Source organism: Thunnus thynnus, chromosome 15 (genome assembly GCF_963924715.1).
Source record: "Thunnus thynnus chromosome 15, fThuThy2.1, whole genome shotgun sequence".
In the NCBI taxonomy this organism is placed as follows: Eukaryota; Metazoa; Chordata; class Actinopteri; order Scombriformes; family Scombridae; genus Thunnus; species Thunnus thynnus.
In genome coordinates, this window is record NC_089531.1 from 11,911,780 (window position 1) to 11,933,867 (window position 22,088).

At 39.4% G+C, this 22,088-nt stretch overlaps 1 protein-coding gene across 1 annotated transcript in view; it reads left to right on the top strand.

Moving 5' to 3' along the window:
• Positions 1 to 2,782: 2,782 nt before the first annotated feature.
• The window catches only part of LOC137198711 (oxysterol-binding protein-related protein 10), an 80,217-nt gene continuing 60,911 nt past the window's right edge, over positions 2,783 to 22,088 (top strand). Inside the window, exons 1-2 of the mRNA XM_067612604.1 lie at positions 2,783 to 3,474; positions 17,254 to 17,429. Of these exons, the coding sequence (XP_067468705.1) occupies positions 2,792 to 3,474; positions 17,254 to 17,429 (859 nt within the window). The 5' untranslated portion in view covers positions 2,783 to 2,791. The remainder of the gene's footprint in view (positions 3,475 to 17,253; positions 17,430 to 22,088) is intronic.

A 22,088-nucleotide genomic window follows, 5' to 3' on the forward strand; every position in this document is an offset into this window, starting at 1 on the left:
CCATCTTATTACAAAGGTTGGTGCACTGTGAAAATGAAAGGACACAAGGGACTTAATCCTTCTGTCCCTTACAAAATCTGATTGTTTTCTATAAATATATAAGAATGTAAAATAAACTAAACCAAACAAAAAAGTGTGTTGCTAATGCACATTTTAGCATATCTATGGCCAGTTTAACATTTGCTGTTGGGCCACTGTTGCTTTTAAGTTCCCATCAAACACAGCACACATTATAGATGGCACCTGATTATATTTTGCAAAAAAACAACTAGTACATTTATACAGGAACATCTGGTCCAGGTTTTCTGTATGCCAGTTTGTTTGGTAATTTGATGACACACAACTTTATTTAGAAAAATGCACCATGTGAACACAATATATTCTAAAACTAGAAATAGCACCTCATGGTTGTATGCCTCTGCCAACCAGTGAAGTTGCAGTTTACATCCATGTCTGTCCAGACTCATACAATATGTATATATGGTGAAGACTTTGAAGGAATGTAATAAAAGGTATTAAGTTTACTATAACAGTGAATAATTTCCAGTGAGAAACATGCTGTCTTCACTTATAGACACTTATTTTTACAGAGGAGTACAGAGGACTGATAGAGAGCTTCGTCACATGGTGCAACGATAATTGCCTGAAGCTCAATATCAGCAAAACCAAATTGCTTGTGGTGGACTACCATAGGAGCAGGAAGCCTGCTGTCCTGGTTATCATGCTGGGAGAGGATGTAAAGAGGGTGGACTCATACAAGTACTTCAGGAAAGAGGCTACAAATTCTAAAACATGGACGCTTCACAAACATCCTCAACCTGGCAGCACAGGAGAGCTATACAATCACCACAGTTTCAAGCTGGAGACCCAAGATTAATGTCACCAATTCAGTATCTGACCAAATGTGAAATATGGTCACAATCTCCCCTTCTGTTCCTGAGTTATGGTGGCAAATAATGGCCAGAAAAGTGTTTTTCCACAGTGAAGTTGACCTTTGACCCTTTGGATACAAAATGTCATCACTTCATTATTTTATCCTATTAGACATTTGTGTAAAACTTTGTCATAATTAGTGTTTGAATTCTTGAGTTATGGCCAAAAACGTGTTTTGTGAGGTCAGAGTGACCTTGACCTTTGACCTCTGACCATCAAATTCTAACCAGTTCATTCTTGAGTCCAAATGGATGTTTGTCCCAAATTTGAAGGAATTCCCTCAAGGCGTTCCTGAGATATTGCGTTCATGAGAATGGGGCAGACAGACAACCCGAAAACATAATGCCTCCAGCCACGGCTGTCGCTGGCACAGAGGCATGAAAATAAAGTTGTGTGTCTACAAGACAGGGCCACTATATTATTTAATAGTGCAGGATCCACTTAGTCCCTAAAGTCCAACTGAAATTAGATTCAACTACAGCATACATATCTGTCACATGGCGTTTCCGGTCAACGAATATTTGCTGCTTTTCCCATTCAGTTCTATTGAAGCCTGTCAGAAGGACAAATTTAAGTGTGCGTTTCCTGTTTCGGTGCGATGTCCAGCTGACTCTGATGGTTTCGCTGGTCAGAGTTCGCCTTTGTTCAACTCTGAGCGGACGAGTGTGCATGGTCGACCAGTAGAAACACTGCTGCACTGTGTTTGGCAATGGAGAAGTTATTATTCTAGTGTGTTTTGTCACCATTTTTAATGCATTATTACACTACTGGACTACAAAATGTAATGTCGCTTTTATACACTGGTTACAGTTTGTGACCAATATTTATTTACCTGCATCAGAAACATTACATTGTGTGCTTTTTTGGAACAGAGTGTGGGGAAATTTTGGTGAATGGAAACATCATATGGGACTGCACCTTTAATCTATTGTCTTGTGTTCTCCTTTGAGAAAAAAACGGAAACAAAAAGGGAGAAATTTATATTTTAAATTCTTTGATTTTATGATGATGCCCCCTAGTTTTACATTATTTTGATCAATTACTGTTGTCCGCATATATGTGGCTGGAGTCCTCGAATAAAACGATAACAGTCACACTGAGCCTAATAGCATCCTGCTACACAACACAAGAGCCACAGACTCTGAACAACACATTAGCTTTCCTGCTAAACTCTCCTTCTTATCTATGTCTTGTTCTGCACCTTATCTTGTTGAACGAAACATTCACAGGGGAAAAGTGCACTGCTAATGTCAGTTAGCAGACTACATAGCTTATAAGCACATTAAACAGCCTGCCAGCTATCAAACAAGCCTCTGACAGACAAAAATGAGCATTTCTGACATATTCTAATAATTATTAACATTTAAAAAACATGTTAACATTATTTGTGACTGCAAAGAGGGATGTGAATGTGATTTCAGCTGGACTTTAAAGCCCCGTGGCTTCAAATATAGGCTATTTCTCTGTACAACAGTTAAACCTACTGTGCATTATTATAGCCTACATTATATTGTTTTATCTGTGATAATATTTTACAATTCCCCACAAAATACCCATATAGCCTGCTGTGCCTTTAATGAGTTTAAAGTGACCTATATTGTTTTATTGCATTTTCTTTCCTGTAATATTGTGTTTTTATATAGTATTAATGTTGCCATAATAGTCTTATAATACTCTTGAGTGAAATAATAAATAAATAAATAAATGAACCTGTTTTGCTGCAATTTTCTCTTACAAATCATACAGAAACATGCATAACTTTATATAAATGAGCCACACGCATGAGTCATGGCTTTTCATGTTGGCATTTGCAGTATTATTGTCTTTTTTTCTTCGGGGGGACTTTTTTTTTTAAGGCATGATAATGTATATAAAAGGATTGCATTGTAATATCCGGGGGCTGGTCCAGAGTAAAGTGGGAGTGTCTGCGCTCTGCTCTCCCTTCCTACCAGGAAAACGCTGGAGGAGACCCACAGTGCCACACAGCCGCGCACTGCAGAGGAGGGAGCAGGGCACGAATACCACCGAGGAATATGTCCGCCTTCTTACGCACCGAGGGACGCACAAACCAACGGCGCAGCGCGGTCGATGCATACCCACTGCCTCTGCTTTAGTTCAGCACACACGCATCGCCGTGTTTACCACTTATGCTCTGGTGAAACCTTCTCTGCTGCTGCTGCTGCTGCTGTTGCTGTTGCTGCTTCTGGTCCACTCCTGTCCCCTCCTCCCTTCTCCTCCTCCTCCTCCTCCTCCTCCTGTTCTCCACCGTCCCGTCGCCAGGATGGACAAGACGCTCTGCAGTCCGCATCCCGGGACCAACAAAACCAACTCCTCGGACCGCGGGAACTCATCGTCGAGAAAGCCCGTGCGGACCGGGTCGCATAGCCCCGGCTCCGGCTCACTTGGCGGCCCGGCTGGAGCAGGAGGCAGCCGGGGAGCTTTGCTGGGGAACAGCATGAATTTGCAGCAGCAGGCGCGCAAGCGGCAGCTGGAGGGAGTGCTGAGCAAATACACCAACCTGATCCAAGGCTGGCAGAACAGGTAAGCACATGGATGGAGTTGGATAGGAAGGGGGGTAGAGGGGGGGCGTTTGACACACTTCACTTTCGGTTCAGTTGTCAGATGGCTTCGTGTTGTTATTTGCCCCGTCCACGTTGCACTTCTATCCACCACGTCACTGAGGGGGAGGAGGAGGGGTGAGGAGGAGCTGAGGGGGGGTTAAATCCTTGCACACATGCTTGTAGGCCTGCTAATAGAGAGGCAGAAAAACTATAGTGACTATTATAAAGCAAACAAACACCAATATCTGCAAGTTCAGATAATACAGGTTCCAATTTATTGGGTACACCTGTACAACATCATCCAATACAACAGCCCTGCATTAAATCATATCTTTGGAAGACTTATTTTGATGTTGTTGCAACTATTTTGAAAACTAATGAATCATTTATGTAACTTCTCAAGCAAAAAATGTCAAAATTAAATAGTTCTGACTTCTCAAATGTGAATATCTGCTGTTTTTATTCGTCATCCTCTATAATAGTTAACTGAATATATTTGGGTTTTGGACTGTTTGTTGATAAAACAAGCAATCTGGAGATTTCACTGTTTTCTGACATTTTACGGAATGATTAAGTAAATAATCAAGAAAACAGTTGTCAGATAAATCAATATCACTGGTTACAGCCAGTTACAGTTAGTTACAGTTGTGTTGGATTGCCTTTTATAATATTATGGCACCTAATGCACTATAACAGGGATGATCAAAACATTAGACACATCTTTTAGCATTATGCACTCCAGTGCAATAGAGCTAGATCAATAAGTCGACTGGGCTAATATTAGCTCATCGCAGATGTATTAGTATCAGCTACGTTGCTGAAATTGCAGCACAGAAATGCCAATATATTATATTATATTATATTATATTATATTATATTATATTATATTATATTATATTATATTAATAATTATTTAATATTCAAAATATGAGAAACTCATAAAATGTTTGTTGTTCAAAAATAAACACTGGTTGATAAATTGTTATTGGATTTTAAAAACTCTCAAATCTCAGCATCGGCATCAGCCACAAAAATCCAGTATCAGTGTGACTCCAAGAATAACAACTAGTCGATCCATTGATTAGTTAGAAAATTAATCTGTAACTATTTTGATAATCGAATAATTGTTTTTAAGCACTTTTTAGGCAAAAATGCCAAGCATTTGCTGATTGCTGCTTCTCAAATGTGAGGATTTGAAGCTTTTCTGTGTCACATATGATAGTGAACTCAATATCGTTGGATTTTGGACTTCTTCAAAGATATTTAAGGACGTCACCGTAGGCTCCAAGAAATTATAACAGGTATTTTTCACTACTTTCTGGCATTTTCTTGGCAGAGCAATTAATCGATTAACTAAGACAATAGTCTGCAGATAAATCGATAATGAAAATGAGTTGCAACAACAGCATCAAAAACTGCCACAGAAGCTCAGTCAACAGCTGTCTGTCACAATGTCAACAAAAAGTGATGGGGATTTATTGCAGGGCTGTTGTGTTGGATTATACAGGTGTATTTAAAATAATCCAGCTCAGTGTATAGGACATTTATCCCCAAACAGTGGGTAATTCTGGGTTGACTCAGCTTATGTATTTACTACCATTTACCATGCTCGCCAGTTACAGGTTGCTGTTGTCACAGATGTTATCTCAGTTTATAGCCTTAAACTGATCTGATGCCCATATCCTGTGTTTCTCTGGTGTTCTGCTTCTCCTGGAGCACTGCAGCCGCTCTGGTAATGAAGTACAGAGCAGCACTGCAACAACTGTGCAGATCACAGCAGTGCATTATTTTGCGACTGTACTTCATGCAGCATTTATGGGTTCACTCCCTCGGATATATTCAACTGAGAGTTTAATTTAGAAAATATTACTCCATCTTACACTCGTTCTTGCTGTTGTGGGCCATGTATGAAACATCTGGTTGTGGTTTTGGGTGGTTTCCAACATCTTTTTTGGAGGAATAGAACACCTTTTCTTGTTAATTTCCTGTATGCTGCCAAACTGCTGTAGAGTTATCATGAATTATGCAGCCACCCTTTTCTGCAGGTTTAGTCTTTTTTTTTTTTTTTTACCCTCATGTGCAAATGAGTTTGAATTGTGAAAAATACAAGAAACGTATAGTGTCCCATTGTTTCTGTAGCAGTGCTGCAGAGAAGAAGGAGCCTCAGACTGTAGTGTGTATGATCTGGGCTGGAGGCCAGTGTATGTGAGAGAGGGGTGGGGTAGAGAGGCGGAGATGGAGAGAAAGAAGGGCTGCTCTCTCTGCTCTCCCATTGAACTGACAGAAAGATGATGCACTGTACTGCGTCTTGATATGCACCCACAGGAATACTTGGGTGTACGATTCATCCTGGGGGGAAAAAAAAGGCACACATGTTCATTTCAAAGAGGTGAAAGTGAGGCGTTATTGTTTGAAAGGGTTCTAAATTACATGTGATGTTCCTGTGGGATTTGTCGTCTGTCAACTCTGCTAAAAGAAACACTTGAACACACACGTGTATGCAAACAAAACTGTGCAGGATGTTACAGCGTGAGCAGGATTATACTGATTTGTAAGATGAGATTTTATCAGGAAAGGTATCTAAAGACCGGTTTGTACTTTGAGGTTATGGTACATGTCTTGTCTCAATTTCAGAGCGCCTAAAGGCAAAGGTCTAACTTTCAAGAGGAAATTCCTTTTGGTCCATTGACCCAAGCTGGTGCCATGGCCTCGAGCCGAGTAAATGAGTAGATTATGAGCAAGGACTAAAACATGCTAAAAATGTTGCCTGAATCAGATCAGATTAAATGTTCCTCGTGAGCACACAAACCCTCATTTGTTCTATTAACCTACTACTACTACTACCGCTGGTTAGTACTAATAATGGTATTAGTAGTGCAGCTATTACAGCTGATGATAGTAGTAACTGGAATTCATAACTCACTAGGAGATCATTTTGTGCTGTATATTATTACAATCAGTCAAGTAATCAATTAGTCGATTGAGAGAAACTTAATCGGCAACTGTTTTGATAAACAGATAATCGTTTTAATAATTTTTTAAGCAAATATGCCAAAATATCTCAAATGTGAAGATCTAATGCTTTTATTTGTCATACATGATAATAAAACTGAATATCTTTTGGTTTTGGACTGTTGTCCGGACAAAATAAGACATTTAAAGATGTAACCACCATTGACTCTGGGACTCTTTCACTATTTTCTGACATTTTATAGACAAAGCAATTAAGCGATTAATGGAGAAGACAATTGGCAGATTAATCGATAAGGAAAATAATCATTAGCTGTAGCCCTAATAATGACACTATAATCCTGGTGTCAGTTGAATGCAAATTTATAAAATTCAATTTTAGGAAGAGAAAGAGTTAATTTATCATATTTTGCTGCATGCATATGGATAGGAAGTGACTTATCAGAGCAGTGATGTTTATCTGTTACTGCAGTGAAGAAATTACGATGAGAAACAAAATTCTATCTACAGTAGATTTGTGAAAAATTATGTAAAAGTTTTGATCTATTCTATGAAAGTCACAACTTTCTTCGGTGGCCCAAATGTTTTTTCCTGCACGGCCAGATTGGTGTTTGTGGTACAATGCCATTATGCCACTTGCACATCCAGAAATCAGAAAAAAACAATCAAAAACAGTTATATTCGTATGTCCATTTGGAAGCAAGTGTTGCGTGAGGGTCATGAGTGCATGTTCCTAAAATACAAGCCACTGGGTTTTGTTGTCAGTAATGTTGTTTCTAAACTTTTATATTGCATATAAATGGGACTGAATGTTAAGCTTTACTTTGAGATGAGAAATCATTAGAGCAGGTTTTAGGTTTTGATAGAAAATAGACCCATTACATTTTGCAGCCACACTATATTCTCCACTGCCTTTTTGACTATTTAACATACTGAAATTTGCAAAGTAAAGCAGAGTTTTACCCCAAATTGATAAACACAACTTCACTCAGTTTAGATTTTTTTTTTGTCTTACAGCAATCTGTGTGAGGAGCTCAATCAGTTTCTTTTTAACATAAATTTCAGCCGTTTTCACATAATTCAATTCAATTCAATTCAATTCAATTTTATTAATATAGCGCCAAATGCTTACATACTGTATATTATTGAAGAGTTTGACCTCTGGATGAAAAATAAGTTTTTTTTTTGCTTCTTAGCTTATTGATATTGAAAATAAAGTCCTTTTTTATTGATATACAAGCAATATAAGTGCAAAAAAATCTTTAACTAGAAATGCCGCCTCCCAGTTGTATACCTCCACCAACCAGTCAAGTTACAGTTTACATCCATGTCTGTCCAGACTCATATAATATATATGTAGAGAAGACTTTGAAGGAATTTAATAAAAGGTATTAAGTATATTTTCCTTGTATGTGTTCACATACTTGACCAATAAAGCTGATTCTGATACAACACAATGTTGTAGCCATGACAGTAGACAATGCTTCACACACATTTTCAACCCGGCATCCTATTAGACATTTGTGTGAATCTTTGTCATTATTAGTGTATGAATTCTTGAGTTATGGCCAAAAATGTGCTTTGTGAGGTCACAGTGACCTTGATCTTTGACCACCAAAATCCAATCAGTTCATCCTTGAATCCAAGTGGACGTTTGTGTCAAATTTGAAGAAATTCCCTCAAGGCGTTCCTGAGATATTGCGCTCATGAGAGAATAGGACATCTGTGAGGTTACAGGGACCTTGACCTTTGACCTTTGACCACCAAAATCTAATCAGTTCTTCCCTGAATCCAAGTGGACATTTGTGCCAAATTTGAAGAAATTCCCTCAAGGCTTTTCTGAGATATTGGGTTCACGAGAAAGAGACAGACGGACAACCTGAAAACATAATGCACCCAGTCACGACTGTCGCCGGCGCGAAGGCATAAAAACATCACAAAACATTATTAATAATAAACTTATAAATAAACTAGTTATTCTCCTCTTCAACCAATTTCTGTGGATTCATTTTTCCATCAGTCCTGGAGCTTTTTCACAAAGGATCTTTAATGAATATATCTTAGAGGTTAAGAAAACAGAAATGCAAAAAAACTTGAGCTGGAATTGAGAGAAGTGTTGGATAAAAGGATTACAACTTTATACCGTTTATTGCAGCCAGGTTTGAGTTCAACATGACCGGTAATATCAAGCTTTCTCTAAACCCATTAGGGGAAGAAGAAATCTGAAAAGTCCATTCTTTCCCAGGTTGTGTACAACATTTACAAACAGTTAATATCTTAAGTGCCCACAGGATTTAAATATAGAAACAGCTGAAGGAGGAGATGCTGTGCACCGGTGGAAGATAGTGTTGGAGTAATTACAATCATCAGTCACATGCCAATATTTATCACGTGGAGGAACACATTGTGTGTGTTTGGCAGGCTGTGTCGTGGTGAGTAGCAGACCCGAGTGGAGCTAATTCTGCCACTATGTGGGTGGCCATGTGTTAGTGTGAAGTGCTGCTACTGTTGTGTAGGTGCTATGTGTGTTTGTGTTGGAGCAAATGTGACAGGTTTCTGTCTTTTGTTCGAAACACATATCCACATACTATACTTGTGAAGACCCTCATTGCCATAATGCATTCCTTAGGTCCTAAACCTAACCTTAAAGGGGACGTGTCATGCACATATCCAGGTCTGTATTTTTATTCTGGGGCTCTAGTATCTGTACATGATTTAAAGTTCAAATAAACTCCTTATTTATCTTCTACTGGCTCTTTATCCAGCTCCTTAGTTCAGCCTCTGTCTGAAACAGGCCGTTTTATTTCCTGTCTCTTTATGGTCCCCCTCCCAATGAGCCCACCCCGCTCTGATTAGCCAGCTTCCTGCAGGCTTTTGCTGGTTCTGTAGGTTCTGTAAACAAACAGTAGAAGTAGGATTTCACCTCTTTTTCTCATTCTTTACTTGAAATGGAAACTTCTCAAATACATACGTACATGTCCAATCTGAAATATGTAATGTAAGTAATATGTAAATAATAATTTGTGGGCATGCGCAAACAATCTGATACCATCATGAGGAGGAAGTAGAGGTAACACTGCAAACAAAATGTTCAGGGCAGGCTGAAGTCTGAGCTTTTGACTGTCAGGGAGCATTTTTTCATATACGTTCACCTCAAGTTTTGGACCTTTGAATGTTTCTAATATAGACATCTGACATCATAACAGTATAAAAATAACAGAAAATCACAGATGTCCCTTTTAAGATTATGAATATAATAATAAAAACCAAAGTTCTGCTTGGCACAAAGTCATAAGTTGCTTTGTTACACAGTGTTTGCTTATGCGCTAACTACTTGCTTGCTCACGAGCGTAAACATGCCCACAGTAATGAGTGAGAGGTGGTGAAGGCGATATTGCATGAGTTGTTTGCTTCGAGTGGGTGTTGACTATAACAAGTTGGACTCAGGAACACAATCAGACAGGTTATAAACAAATCATGGTGTTAGCCTAAATTAGTTTGAAAACAAAATGAGGGCAAACAGTATAATGGTTACTCGAACTATCCATTGTTCACATCCAAAAGACTGTGATCTACTGTGCATTCCCTAGTTGTGTGCATACGCACGTCTCTTGTATAATACAGGATTTTTAGGGGCTTTTCAGGCACGCTCACTTTCAGTTTCAACTCCAAATAAAGTGTTTTAGATATTCTGGCTAAACTGTTGGCTTGTTTACAACCTGCATGAGTGTCTGACCGCTAATTTCTTTGTTAAAAAATGTTGTAGCAACGGAGCTGTGTTGCCAGATCTTAGCAATTTGGTGAGTAGATTGTTATCATAACCTCTAATAACAATTAGGCTCAGCTACAAAATAAGACCCAAATTCTAACCCCAACCTTACTCTGAATTTAATTCTAAATGTAACCTTCAAACCAGGTTTGTCAAATAGTCCTTTGAAGAAGTACCAGCTAAAATGTCCTCGCACTCAAAGTCTAAAACTCCAAATTGTCCCCACAACAACAGAAGTACAGCACATGAACATACATACATACACACACTCACATTGTCATGTATGTGTACTCATCTGCAAAGTGCTGCACTAGAAGACTTGAGATGCTATTTCAAGATTGATGTGTTGTCTCTACAGCCTCAAGGTTCCCAGGCCAAATAATCATGATGCTGTAGTCTATTTTACACACACATTCACTCACTCTCTCTCTCTCTCTCTCTCTCTCTCTCACACACACACACACACACTAAAAACATGTTTAACGTGTCTGCAGTGATATGAAAATATCCCAGCCAAGCTTCAGGCCTTTTATTACAGATACACAGATGGTTCTTTGTCAGACAAGATTCATGTTAGAGTCACCTGATTGAGCTGTTGACCGTAATGTATTACAGTTTACAGTACAGCACCTTCACGTGTGTGTGTGTGTGTGTGTGTGTGTGTATATGCATGCCATTAGCTGGCCATGCTTAGTGTGTGATAATTCAGGTCGAACTCAGCTTGTATTTTTGTTAATGAAGCAGAGCAGGGTTTTTTGATGGCGACTCAAAGCTGGTTTCCAGGGTGATAACATTGGAGACTTTGTGTCAAAGGGAAGAACAACCTCAGATTCAGATTTATTTTTAAACCGCAGTGGCAAATGAGGTCCAGCGTTTTCATGCAGGAGATATTGTTGCTATTTGAATTCCAACTTACTCTGTTGTTCGTTTATAATCTAGTTTTTTCAGCTACATAGCTCGATAAGTGTTTATACATCATATGAAGATATTTTCAACATTAGCATGCAGCTCACAGCATACTAAACATTCAGAATGATCTCTCTTTCTCCTTTTCAGAGATCTTGTTGTACAATATGACGCTGTTTCTGAAAGGATTGCTTCAGTGTGTAGATTCTAAATTTATGTCCTCCTATGCCGTCAGCTGGGTGGGGAGTACATTGTGAGGGATGAATCATTTCTTTGCAGATGTGCCCAGAGGAAAGGAGCACTGCTGTACTGCTTTGATCAAAGCTGTGAGTCTTGGTAATGCAGCTCTTGTGGGTGTCTCTGTGGCAGAGAAGGGGAGGAAAACTTAGGGTGTTAGCTTGGCTTCTCATTGATGTGAACAAAGTTAATGGCCAGTTAGATATTTTCTGCCATTTGTTTTAGGAATTTCATTTTTTGTTTGAGGTGTCTTCAGTTTGTATTTGCAAATGTAGCTGCAAATTAAAGGGGACATATTCTGCACATTTGCAGGTCTATATTTTAATCTTGGGCTCTACTGATTGGCCAGCTCTTGGAAGCTGCACCAGCTCCGGAGGTCAACAAACCATCCAACAAACTATTGTAGTAGGATTTCACTACTTTTTCTCGTTCTTTACTCAAAATGTCAACTTTTCAAATACATCCATATATATTGGAGCTGAAATCTGATCCGAAATATGAGATTGGACAGTGTAAACAACACATGGAACTGGTGAAAATGAAGAGTTCAGAGCAGCTTGAAGCCTGGGCTTTTGACTTGCAGGGAGCATTTCTACATATGTTAACGTCAAGTTTTGGAACTTTGACCATGTAGCACAGATATCCAACATCATAAAAGTATATGAATAACAGAAAACCACAAAAAACATAAAAGATTCAAAGATTTTTGTAATCAAAGCTCAGACTTGAACCTGTATTATTGATTTTTTTTAAATGTTGAAATTTAATCAAAAACTTCAGGAGGATTGCTTGCAATGCCAAACCAACTGAGAGCCACCATTTAACATTCAGCCTTTAGCAGCTTTTAGTTTGATGTTTTTGTTCTCCGGTTACGGTAAGCCACCCTGTATAAGTACTTGCAGCTGTTTCCAGTAAACAAGCTCAAGACAAGCTGAGTTGGACGCTACTTGCCCATTGTGAAATGGGCCCAAGTTAATGAGTGGTCAGTAAAGAAAGTATCAAGTATCTAGCAAACTAAAGATTATTTTTGTTAAAAGCCAGTGAAGTATTGGACTGAAATGGTCACTCAGTTGTTGGCTCTAAATTGTGGAACAATTTGCCACTGAAATCATCCCCACCATTGATATCTTTAAAAACCATCTAAAGACCCATCTCTTCTCTTTAGCCTCTTAATTATCTTCATGAAGTCATGCCTGACCACACTCTGGCTTTTATTGGTTTGTATTTATTTGCTGTTTGTGTTGTAATTTTATCTGATTCTCTGTCTTATTTGTGTTTGTGGTGTAACCATCAATCAAATTACTCCATAATTGTAATCTCTCTGTAAAGCACTTTGGTCAGCGTCTGTTGTTTTTAAATGTACTCTATAAATAAATTGACTTGACTTGACCAGAAACATGCCCCAATGGGACGCTCATGTTGCTCTGTGTCGGCTAGATGTGTTTTGGTTTGGAGTTTTCCTGCCCCCTAGAGGTTAAAAATAACATAATGCAGCTTTAAAATACTTACATGATAGTACGGGACAATAAAATCTTGGCTTTACATGAGCCCTTTGACACTACAATGCTATACATTTTATTATTGGAAAAACATCACCCACACTCCCTGCCAATAACTAGTGTGATTTACTACTCTCCTCCTGTTCTGACATTCCTCTGAACATTTTTTTGAGAAATAACTGCCAAAAGAGCAGAGGGGGGGATGCAAACTCTGCTGACAAGCTATATTTCCTGCAGTATCAATATTAATGCCTTTAGGAAATGACACTGTTTTTGTTGATGTGGATAGATGTGCTTGACTAAGCTCTTTTTACAGTGTTATTATTGTTATGGTTGTGTTATTTGAATTGTATCAGCAAAAAAAATGTATCAGTATTAAGAGTATTAAGAGAGCTCTTTGTTATTACAGATATCCACTCTTGAGTCAATGAGTGATTACATTTCGGAGCTGTAAGGCAGGGATAAGCCAAAAAAGCCACTGAATTTATATTTAAATTTTGTGTTTTCCATTACTCAACAAGTTATAAAGTTCATGTCTATACAGATTGTTATGAATTTGTTAGAGTTATTTAACTAGTCAAGGGTTTAAAATCACAATAGGCTCCAAGACAAGGATCAGGCTGGCAATTTTCTGTGTGTGTTGGTCCATCTTTCAATACTTCCTGACCTCCCTACCCATGAGGCACTAACCCCCCAAAACCATTACGTCCGACTGTCCAAGTAAATCTCTAAAAATGAATCACAAACATATAATTTCATTCCTTAAAAGGCTCAGTAATATCCTAAGACAGCTGTGCACTATCGTTTCTAGGAGATGTTATCAGCAGGACAGTGTATTTGGGACCAACTCAAAATAAACTACAGTGTGTGTGTTCATCATAATGAAGGAGTATGTCAGCCAGCACAACAGTGTGACTCACCAATGTGTCTCTAAGACCATGCTCCTTGTCATCCCAGCCAGTCCCTATATACAACAAAACATCAGCATCCAGCTCGAATCAACCCAACTCATGCCCACAAAGCCTGCCCGATACTTGGGTGTCATGATCGATGACCAACTAACCTTTAAGGTTCACAAGGCCTCAATTGCTCAGTTGTGTCAGTTTGCCCTGTACAACATCAGGAAGATCAGACCCTACCTGTCTGAGCATGCAGCACAACTCCTGGTACAGGCCCTTGTAATATCACGCATTGACCACTGCAACTCCTTAATGTCAGGTCTCCCGCATGCACATTCAAACCTCTGCAGATGATCCAGAACACGCCGGGGCATCTGGTCTTCAACCAGCACAAAATAGCACATGTCACTCTGTTGTTCATATCCCTCCGCTGGCTCCCAGTTGCTGCCTGTATCAAATTCAAAACCCTGCCGTTCGCTCACAAAACAGCACCCGCCTACCTGAACTCCCTCATTCAGGTCTACGCTCCCTCCCGCTCACTATGCTCTGCCAATGAAAGGCGTCTGGTACCACCACTACAACGGGGCCCTGAGTCGCTAGCTAGACTTGTCTGTTCTGTAGTTCCTTGGTGGTGGAACAAGTTACCAAACTCCATTTCATCCATAGAGTCCCTCTCGATCTTTAAGAAAAAGAGAAAGCCTCAACTCTTTTGCAAACACCTATGCACCTGATGGACTTACAAAATTAAATTACAAAAATTATATATATATATATATATATATATATATATATATTATCCACTTCTAAGACTCTATGCATTGCCTGCACCTATGTCCTATCACACCTGAACTTAACTTCATGGCACTTACTCATGTTCTCTCCTAACTAGGTCCTTGCTTGTGTTGTATTAACTCTTGTGTACATTACTTGGATTAAAAACGTCCACCAAATGAAACTTTAACATTGTAATGCCCAGACAACAAGTTCTCATTGATACCTACAGCCTGCTATGCTATTTAGCATTTTAATAGGGACAAATATCTTGGAAACAATTTTACTGGAAATTATATTAAATTTAGTCACCAGGGGAGCAACTTGTTCTGTAATAGAGGGATTGTTTTGATTCATTGAAACAAGTGTGGTAACACTGCTGCCAAACTTTGTTGTTCTATCATTATCTCTCCATTGGCCCAGTTTGATTTAGCCTCATGCTTCCAAAGGTAAAAAGTTCACTGCGAGCCCAGAGTCTGTGGTCTCACAGGTCGGGTATTAGCAGCACTGTTATGACACAAGAGGCTGCATGAGAGGCCCTCGGTTTATTATCCAGCACCATCCATCATGTTAAAGGCCTGCATTGTAGTTTAGCTGCAAAGGCAAAACTGCCTGGAGGGGTCAACGGTAAAAGTCTCCACTCTGCTAACTGAACAGAGGCTGAGACTTTATGTACAGGACAGTATGTGTGTGAGAGAGATAAAGAGAGGGCTGGATAAAAACTAACGCAAGCAGATTGCTCCCTGGTTGGCTGCGGTCGACATAAATCACCAGCTGTCCTTATGGAAGGGGGCAAGACCGTGAGTGGGGATCAATTTTCAGACAGCAGTATTCACTTCATCCTCATGGGGAACTCTTGAGGGTTCATGAAAAAATGCTTTATGTGAAGGATGCAGTAATAGAGTTGTTTGTCTCTTGAAGAATGAAGTCGGTTATGATTTGAGCGATATGTCCAGTGCTAAAGCAATAAGTTGATCACGGTATTAGTTTTTTGCTATCAACATATAACCATTTTGATAATCCAATAATCTGGTCATTTATCAAACAAAATGCAGATTCTCAAACTCTTTTCTCTGTTTTATATAATTAGAAAGGAAATACATTTGGATTTTGTAGTGCTGGTTGGACAAAATTTAAAGGGACATGCACATTTCCAGGTATATATTTTTAATCTGGGGCTGTACTGGAATATTTTTGCATGGTTAACAGTTACAAAAACGTCTTATTTATTATATACAGAACCCGAACGTAATCTGAAATTTGCGCGTGGACAACGTGAACAACCTTAGCAACAGAGGCTATCGGACGGACAGATGTTTTTGCAAACGATCTGACATCAGTTTGATGGGGAAGTAGAGGTAACTTTGCAAACGGAGCATTCAGAACAGGCTGAAGCCAGGGCTTTTGACCTGGTGGCATTTTGACATACGTTCATCTCAAGTTTTGGAACTTTGACTATTTTTAATATTGATATCTGAGATTATATCTAAATATAAATTACGGAAAATAACAGAAAGCACAATATGTCCCCTTTTAAAGATGTCACCTTAGGCTCTGGAAATCTGTGATAATAATAATAATAATCATTACTTGTAGTCCTAGATATGTTTAGTCATGAATTCATTGGACCCATAACATGAGACATGTTCCTACAGACATTACAGACATGTGAGTAGACAGCTGACGCCTTGTGATGTCTTCAATCATCACATACAACCATGATGTGGCACTAGGAAAGAGCATTAGCGGGATATATGCTAAGAGCGATGCTGCTCAGTGGATTGCGAGGATTTTTCCAAAGGCCTGATCAGTACTACAGCTTCTGTAATCCTGCATGGAACGAGAGCGTTTATTGTTAACAAGGGGAATCTCAGGGAAAAGAGGTCGATTCAGGGCCAGAAGACAGGACAAAGACAACCGCTGTTACCTCAGGCCACTGTACACAAACATAGAAAGGTCAGCCAAAGCCACCCAGTGCCACTCTGGCCTGTGTTGAACTGCAAGAACCAGAACAAAGTGTTAAATGGAGCAGACAGGCCAGTTTTTTGAATGTCATACAGAATCCTCTCTGCCCACAGGAAATGAAATATGTCCACCACCTGTGTGCCTGAGGTTATACTGTATGTGTCTAGCTGGCTTTGAATCTCCCAGCCAGTGGTGAGCGAGGCAGCGATTCAATTTTGCCGTGATTGAATGTGATTCATTAATCCTAAAGGGAAAAACGTGGAGTTTAATTTTCACGCCTCGGGCTGTGGGCTCTGCGCAGGATGACCGCACTAATCGCTACCTTGAGTAATTTGGAATTGAGCTGCCGGCTTGATGTTGGTGAAAGCAGGCGTTAATGTGCAAGGAGGGGTAATTTTAGCAATTCTTGCGTGGAGAGCTGTAGTAAACAATATCCTGCAGGCTTCGATGCATGAAGGGTGAGAAATTTAAGGGTGTTTTGTCTTTTAGGCAGCTCTCTTTTGCCTCATCTCATAGCCCCCTCCTCGCTCTCTTTATCTCTCCCACATCCTGAAAAGTTTGTGCAACAGGAATATAAAAAAAACTTTAACCAGCAAACAAGCTGCGATAATGAGAGCATAAAACAAAATGATGATAACATTAACGGTGGTTCTGCTATTTCCCTTTCCCCCTTATTTCTCTCTGGCTCGTTACTTTCTTAACTTCTCTCTCTCTTTCTCTGCTTTTTCCTCCCTCTCATGCAGGTACTTTGTATTAGATCCAGAGTTGGGACAGCTGCAGTACTTCGTCAACGAGCAGGGAAAAAGCCAGAAGCCCCGTGGGTCCCTTCCCTTGATCGGTGCCTCAGTAACACCGAGCGAAGAGGCTCCGCACATGTTCATTGTAAACTCTGTCAATGGAGAGCTGTACAAACTTAGAGGTATGACTTCACACTGGCCCCAGCTGCCCGTATATGGCAAACTGCAAACACTCAGTGGAGTGTGTGTGTTTTATGTTGGAGTCATTTGTTGCTGGGGTGTTATGAATGACTTTTTTTGCCCAGTTTTTGTGAATGCAATGGACAGCTTGTTATTGAAGGCACTTACTCTTACCGTCTTACTCCTAAAGCTGCTTGTCGAAGCAATTCACCTCTTGTGAATACTCCTTTATCTCTTTCACACCAACCTCTAGGAGTTATTGTGACTACTCTATGCATGGTTATACCCCTACAAACATGGCAGGATATGCTTCACCATAGATAGATGTTCTTTCTTTCTGTTTCACACAGGAACACACTGCTCAGATGCACAAACATAATGTTTAGTGATAAACATAGTTTCTATGACTGTCACTAAGCATTTTTAACCTTTCAGAAGTTCACACAAGCATTTATACATATTCATTCAATAATTGCCCTCACATGCTCAAACCAATATTGAATGAATCTAAAAACCACAGTATGTGTAATGTGAAACAAGTCAATCATAGTGACAAACCCACAAAAAAGCTCATTGTCTTGGTTTTACCTCAAACCTACTGTATGCTACCTGCCCAGCACCAATCATCTGACAGACAAAGTTAGCGACTAGCTGGAAAACATGGTGGAGCAATCAGCAGCTAAAGAGCCAGATATTTCCCCAATGGGTTAGTGGAGACCAAACCCTAAGGTAAAAGGAGAGTTAATAATGAACTTACATAAGTCAGGTGGACTGAAACGTGACTCCAAATCGATGCTGATGTTGTCCATGTCTCCTTGGTGTGTACAATTTTGCTAATGCAATATCAACTTTATAAGGTGATATGTCAGTTTAGTGTTTACTGCTCATTACACTGCACCTAAGTGGCCTAAAACAATTAATGAGGGTGCGACAGTTTTACAAGTTGCACTGAATTTTATTTTTCATTGCATTAGATGTAATTACTTTTCTATTCTGGCATTGATCAGATTGCTGCCTTCAAAATTGAACTTTTCCTCTTTTCACAGTTTGATATTGAATATTCACATTGGTGGAAAAAAACCCTAAAACCTAACTGGCAAATGTGATTTCTTTCACATTAATTTGTGCTTAAAGATAAAGAATTTTGAAAGTAATTTATCAAGCAAAATGCCAAACAAACACTAGTTCCAGCTTGTCAATAGTGAGGATTTAGTGCCTTTTGACTATTTCATATCACTGTAAATTTAACATCTTTGGGTCTTAGGCTGCTAGTCGGACAAAATAAGTTATTTGAAGACGTCACCTTGGGCTATGGGAAACTTTGATGCCCATGTTTTACATTTGTTTGCCATTTATAGCCCAAATGATTTGCTGATTAATCTGAAAAATAATCAAGATTACCAGTAATCGATAATGAAAATAATCACAGCTTTAGCAACTTTAGCTTTACTTTAACTTGTCTTTGTTACTTTCTAACGTAGAAGTGTTTATTAATTGTGGTCATGCTTTACTATCCTTTATCTTTATTGACCAAGGAATTTGAAAAACCTCCCACACACATGCACAGTTTGGTAAAACCAATATATACCTTCTGTTCCTCTCCTCAGAGGACTATGTGAGCAAATCTACATCAAAGTGAAATATCTCTTTAAGACCCAGTACCAGACAAAGAGCCTGTCGCTGGTCACCGTGCTGAAGGCCTCAGCTTTCAGTGACCTGTATCCACTGAGGCAAGACAGACTCTTTCTTACTGCTGCTCCACTTGTGCCTCTGGAATGCCCCCGTACACTCTCAAGGGGGAGGATATCAGCATAACTTGGCCTATATTCCCTGAATAACTCGGTGATCCGTGTGTATTGAGCTAAGAGGAAACAATGATCCCACTGAGAAAAAAGTTGGGTAGTATAGCTCACAGGCAGAGGTATTTCCTTTTCCAACGCTTCACTGAGATTTGAGCATGATCAAGAAAGTCATTGAGAGAGAAAAGCCATCTTTAGATGCAGCTCAGCCAAACAAACCCAAGGCCTGTTTTGAGATTTGACGAGTGCCAAAACCCCCTTTTAACCTCTAAAAACGAGCCACCAACAACAAAAAGGCTCTTAAGTATTACTATATTACTGTGAAAATGCAGTGAAATAGAAACTTTTGTCCTCAAAAACTTCAATTTGCTCAACCAGCAGGGAACAAAGTAGCTCACATGGGCGTCCTCGACATTTAGTGATTAGCCGGTATGCTCAGATCTGGTATTGGTTGCCATGGGAACCCCTGAAAGTCTACCTTGGGGTGGGGGGGGGGGAAAGAGTAACTTCAAGGTTTAATCAGGAGTCATTTTCCAGTTTTCCAGGCTTAGCTTATAAGGTATAAGCCGTCCCTGTGTCCAAAGCTTTAAATGCCACCTTTATTCTCAGGTTGATACCTTTTCACAAGAGGATTTTGAGAAGGTTTCCTTATCGCTCGCTGTTGTAAGAAGACACTGAATACACAGATTCTGTATGCAGAGGCACCCTCGAGGTGTTTTCTGCGCAACAATTGATCACAACTCAACATCTCTCTATGAATGCAAGAATGTGTACTTTCATCCGTGAAGGGATTCACATGTGACATCTAACAGCCTGAGGGTTTGTCTGGCTCTCTGAACCGAAGAAGCACAGGGAAATTAGCTAAAGTAGAGGAATATAAAGTGAGTATTTCATTATTGGATGTTGAGTCTGCAGGGTCTTGTGTTTTGCTGCTGAGCAAAGGTGAAGAGCCGCAGGAATTTAATCATGTGTGAATGCTCAGATGGCAAATTAAACTATTTATCATACGATGTGTCTATGTGACAGTCAGCCAATGAAGAGGTCAAGTTGTTTCTAGCAGGGCTTTCAAACTGGCTGATTAGGATGCCTGACACAATCTTCACTATGCATCTGAATAATTAAATCACAATATTTAAGGCATATTTGAGGTGTTGTGATGCAGAAATCTGTTCTCACGATTGATTATTGTAAACCTGCCAAAACATAACAATATGTTAAAAATATGTCTGGTTTTTGCAACAGCAAACTATTTGTATGGTTTCCTGAAATGACCTCTTTCAGCTGCGGACTTGACATTTTCGGCTCATGTGATTATCCAGAGAGACTTTTCACCGAGTGAGCAACTGGGGGTTTATTGTCTTGCCTGTTTCTGTGCAGATACACATTCATTTTCTATGGTTTAGAGTTTAACTTGATCCCAGAAGTCGACAATGTTTGTCTCAGAAAGCTACTGTAAATAAAAGAGTAGTTTGACATTTTGGGAAAACTTTCTTGACAAATGTCAGAAGAGAAGAATAACATGTCTTTCAGGTTTGTATGCTAAATACGGAGCAAAAGATGGTTATCTTAGCTTGGCATAAAGATCAGAAGCAGAGAGCTAGTCTTGTTTATCTCTGTAACAAACAAGATGTAATGTGTTGGTTAGTAAAATTTAAAGGCGCCGGTAGACAGATTTCAAACCTTGAACTTGCATCTCACAGTCTTCATTCAGCGAATAGAGCTGTTACATGAGTGTGCAACCTCAAGTTATGTGATAACAAGTTGTTGTGTAGAAAGTTGGCCTCTGTTCCACTAGCTTCTGTAATTCAATGCAATTTCTCATTCAGGATTTCTTTCATCTGTCTTTCTGAAAAAAATAATGTTCCTGGGGTTTACTTTCTGTATTTCTTACTTGGTGAGCGTACAAAAAAACTACAGCTTCCATGAAAATTTACCAGCACTGCAGCACAGGTACTTATGGTCAGGTCATCGTTGTACATTAACATAACATCCCCCACCGCTTATAGTAGTTTTTCCAGCTCTTTACTTGTAATCTCTGCTGTCTAAAGCATCTATAGTGTTCGGTCCTCTCTGTCCAGCTGTTATTACAGACATGTCTTAACTAGCCGTGACTCCTTGACTCACCAATGGGCTTGCCTCTTCCGAACCCAGAAAAGAATCAGCACTTAGGAATCGTTCGTTCATTTTTGCCAGCACTACTACGATGGTCTTACAGGAAAGGAGCCACATGACTAGAGTACTGTTGAGTTAAGTTATGTTTCAAGGCTGGATTACTAGTTATTTGTGTTATTGCAAATGTCAATGTGATTTTTTTTGATTCAGTGAGATTTTCGTAGTTTTTAGATTTCCGGTTTCACTTCAACTGTCTATAAGATTATAAACCTGTCTTGATTCTTCGCTGTCAGATGTGGACGGCCTCCTTGAACACTGCATGACATTTAAGTCCTGTTGCACTACTGCAAATGTGAGATTCAGTAGTCATGAGTGAATAGAAGCTATTAAAAAGCAATTAAAGTTCAACCTAGAATTACAACAAATTTTCTCTTAGCATGACTGCTACTGCTTTATTAAGAACAATCACAAGGATCAAACTTCATTATGTCGTTTTGATTAGAAAACGCAGGTTGCTGTAATTGCAAGGCCACTCTTCCACCCTTTCTGGTCCTTGTCGGCCTGTCCATTTTCTTGAAATATACGGTTAAAATGCCCTGCTCATAATATCTCCCAGCATTTTAATCAAATCTAACTGCTGGTCCAAGCATTAATCCTGAGACTCACCATTATCATAACCAATAACATCTCTCACAGTGCTGTAATTAAAATGGGTGTAATTAGCTGATGATGGTGGTGCTATGAATGACT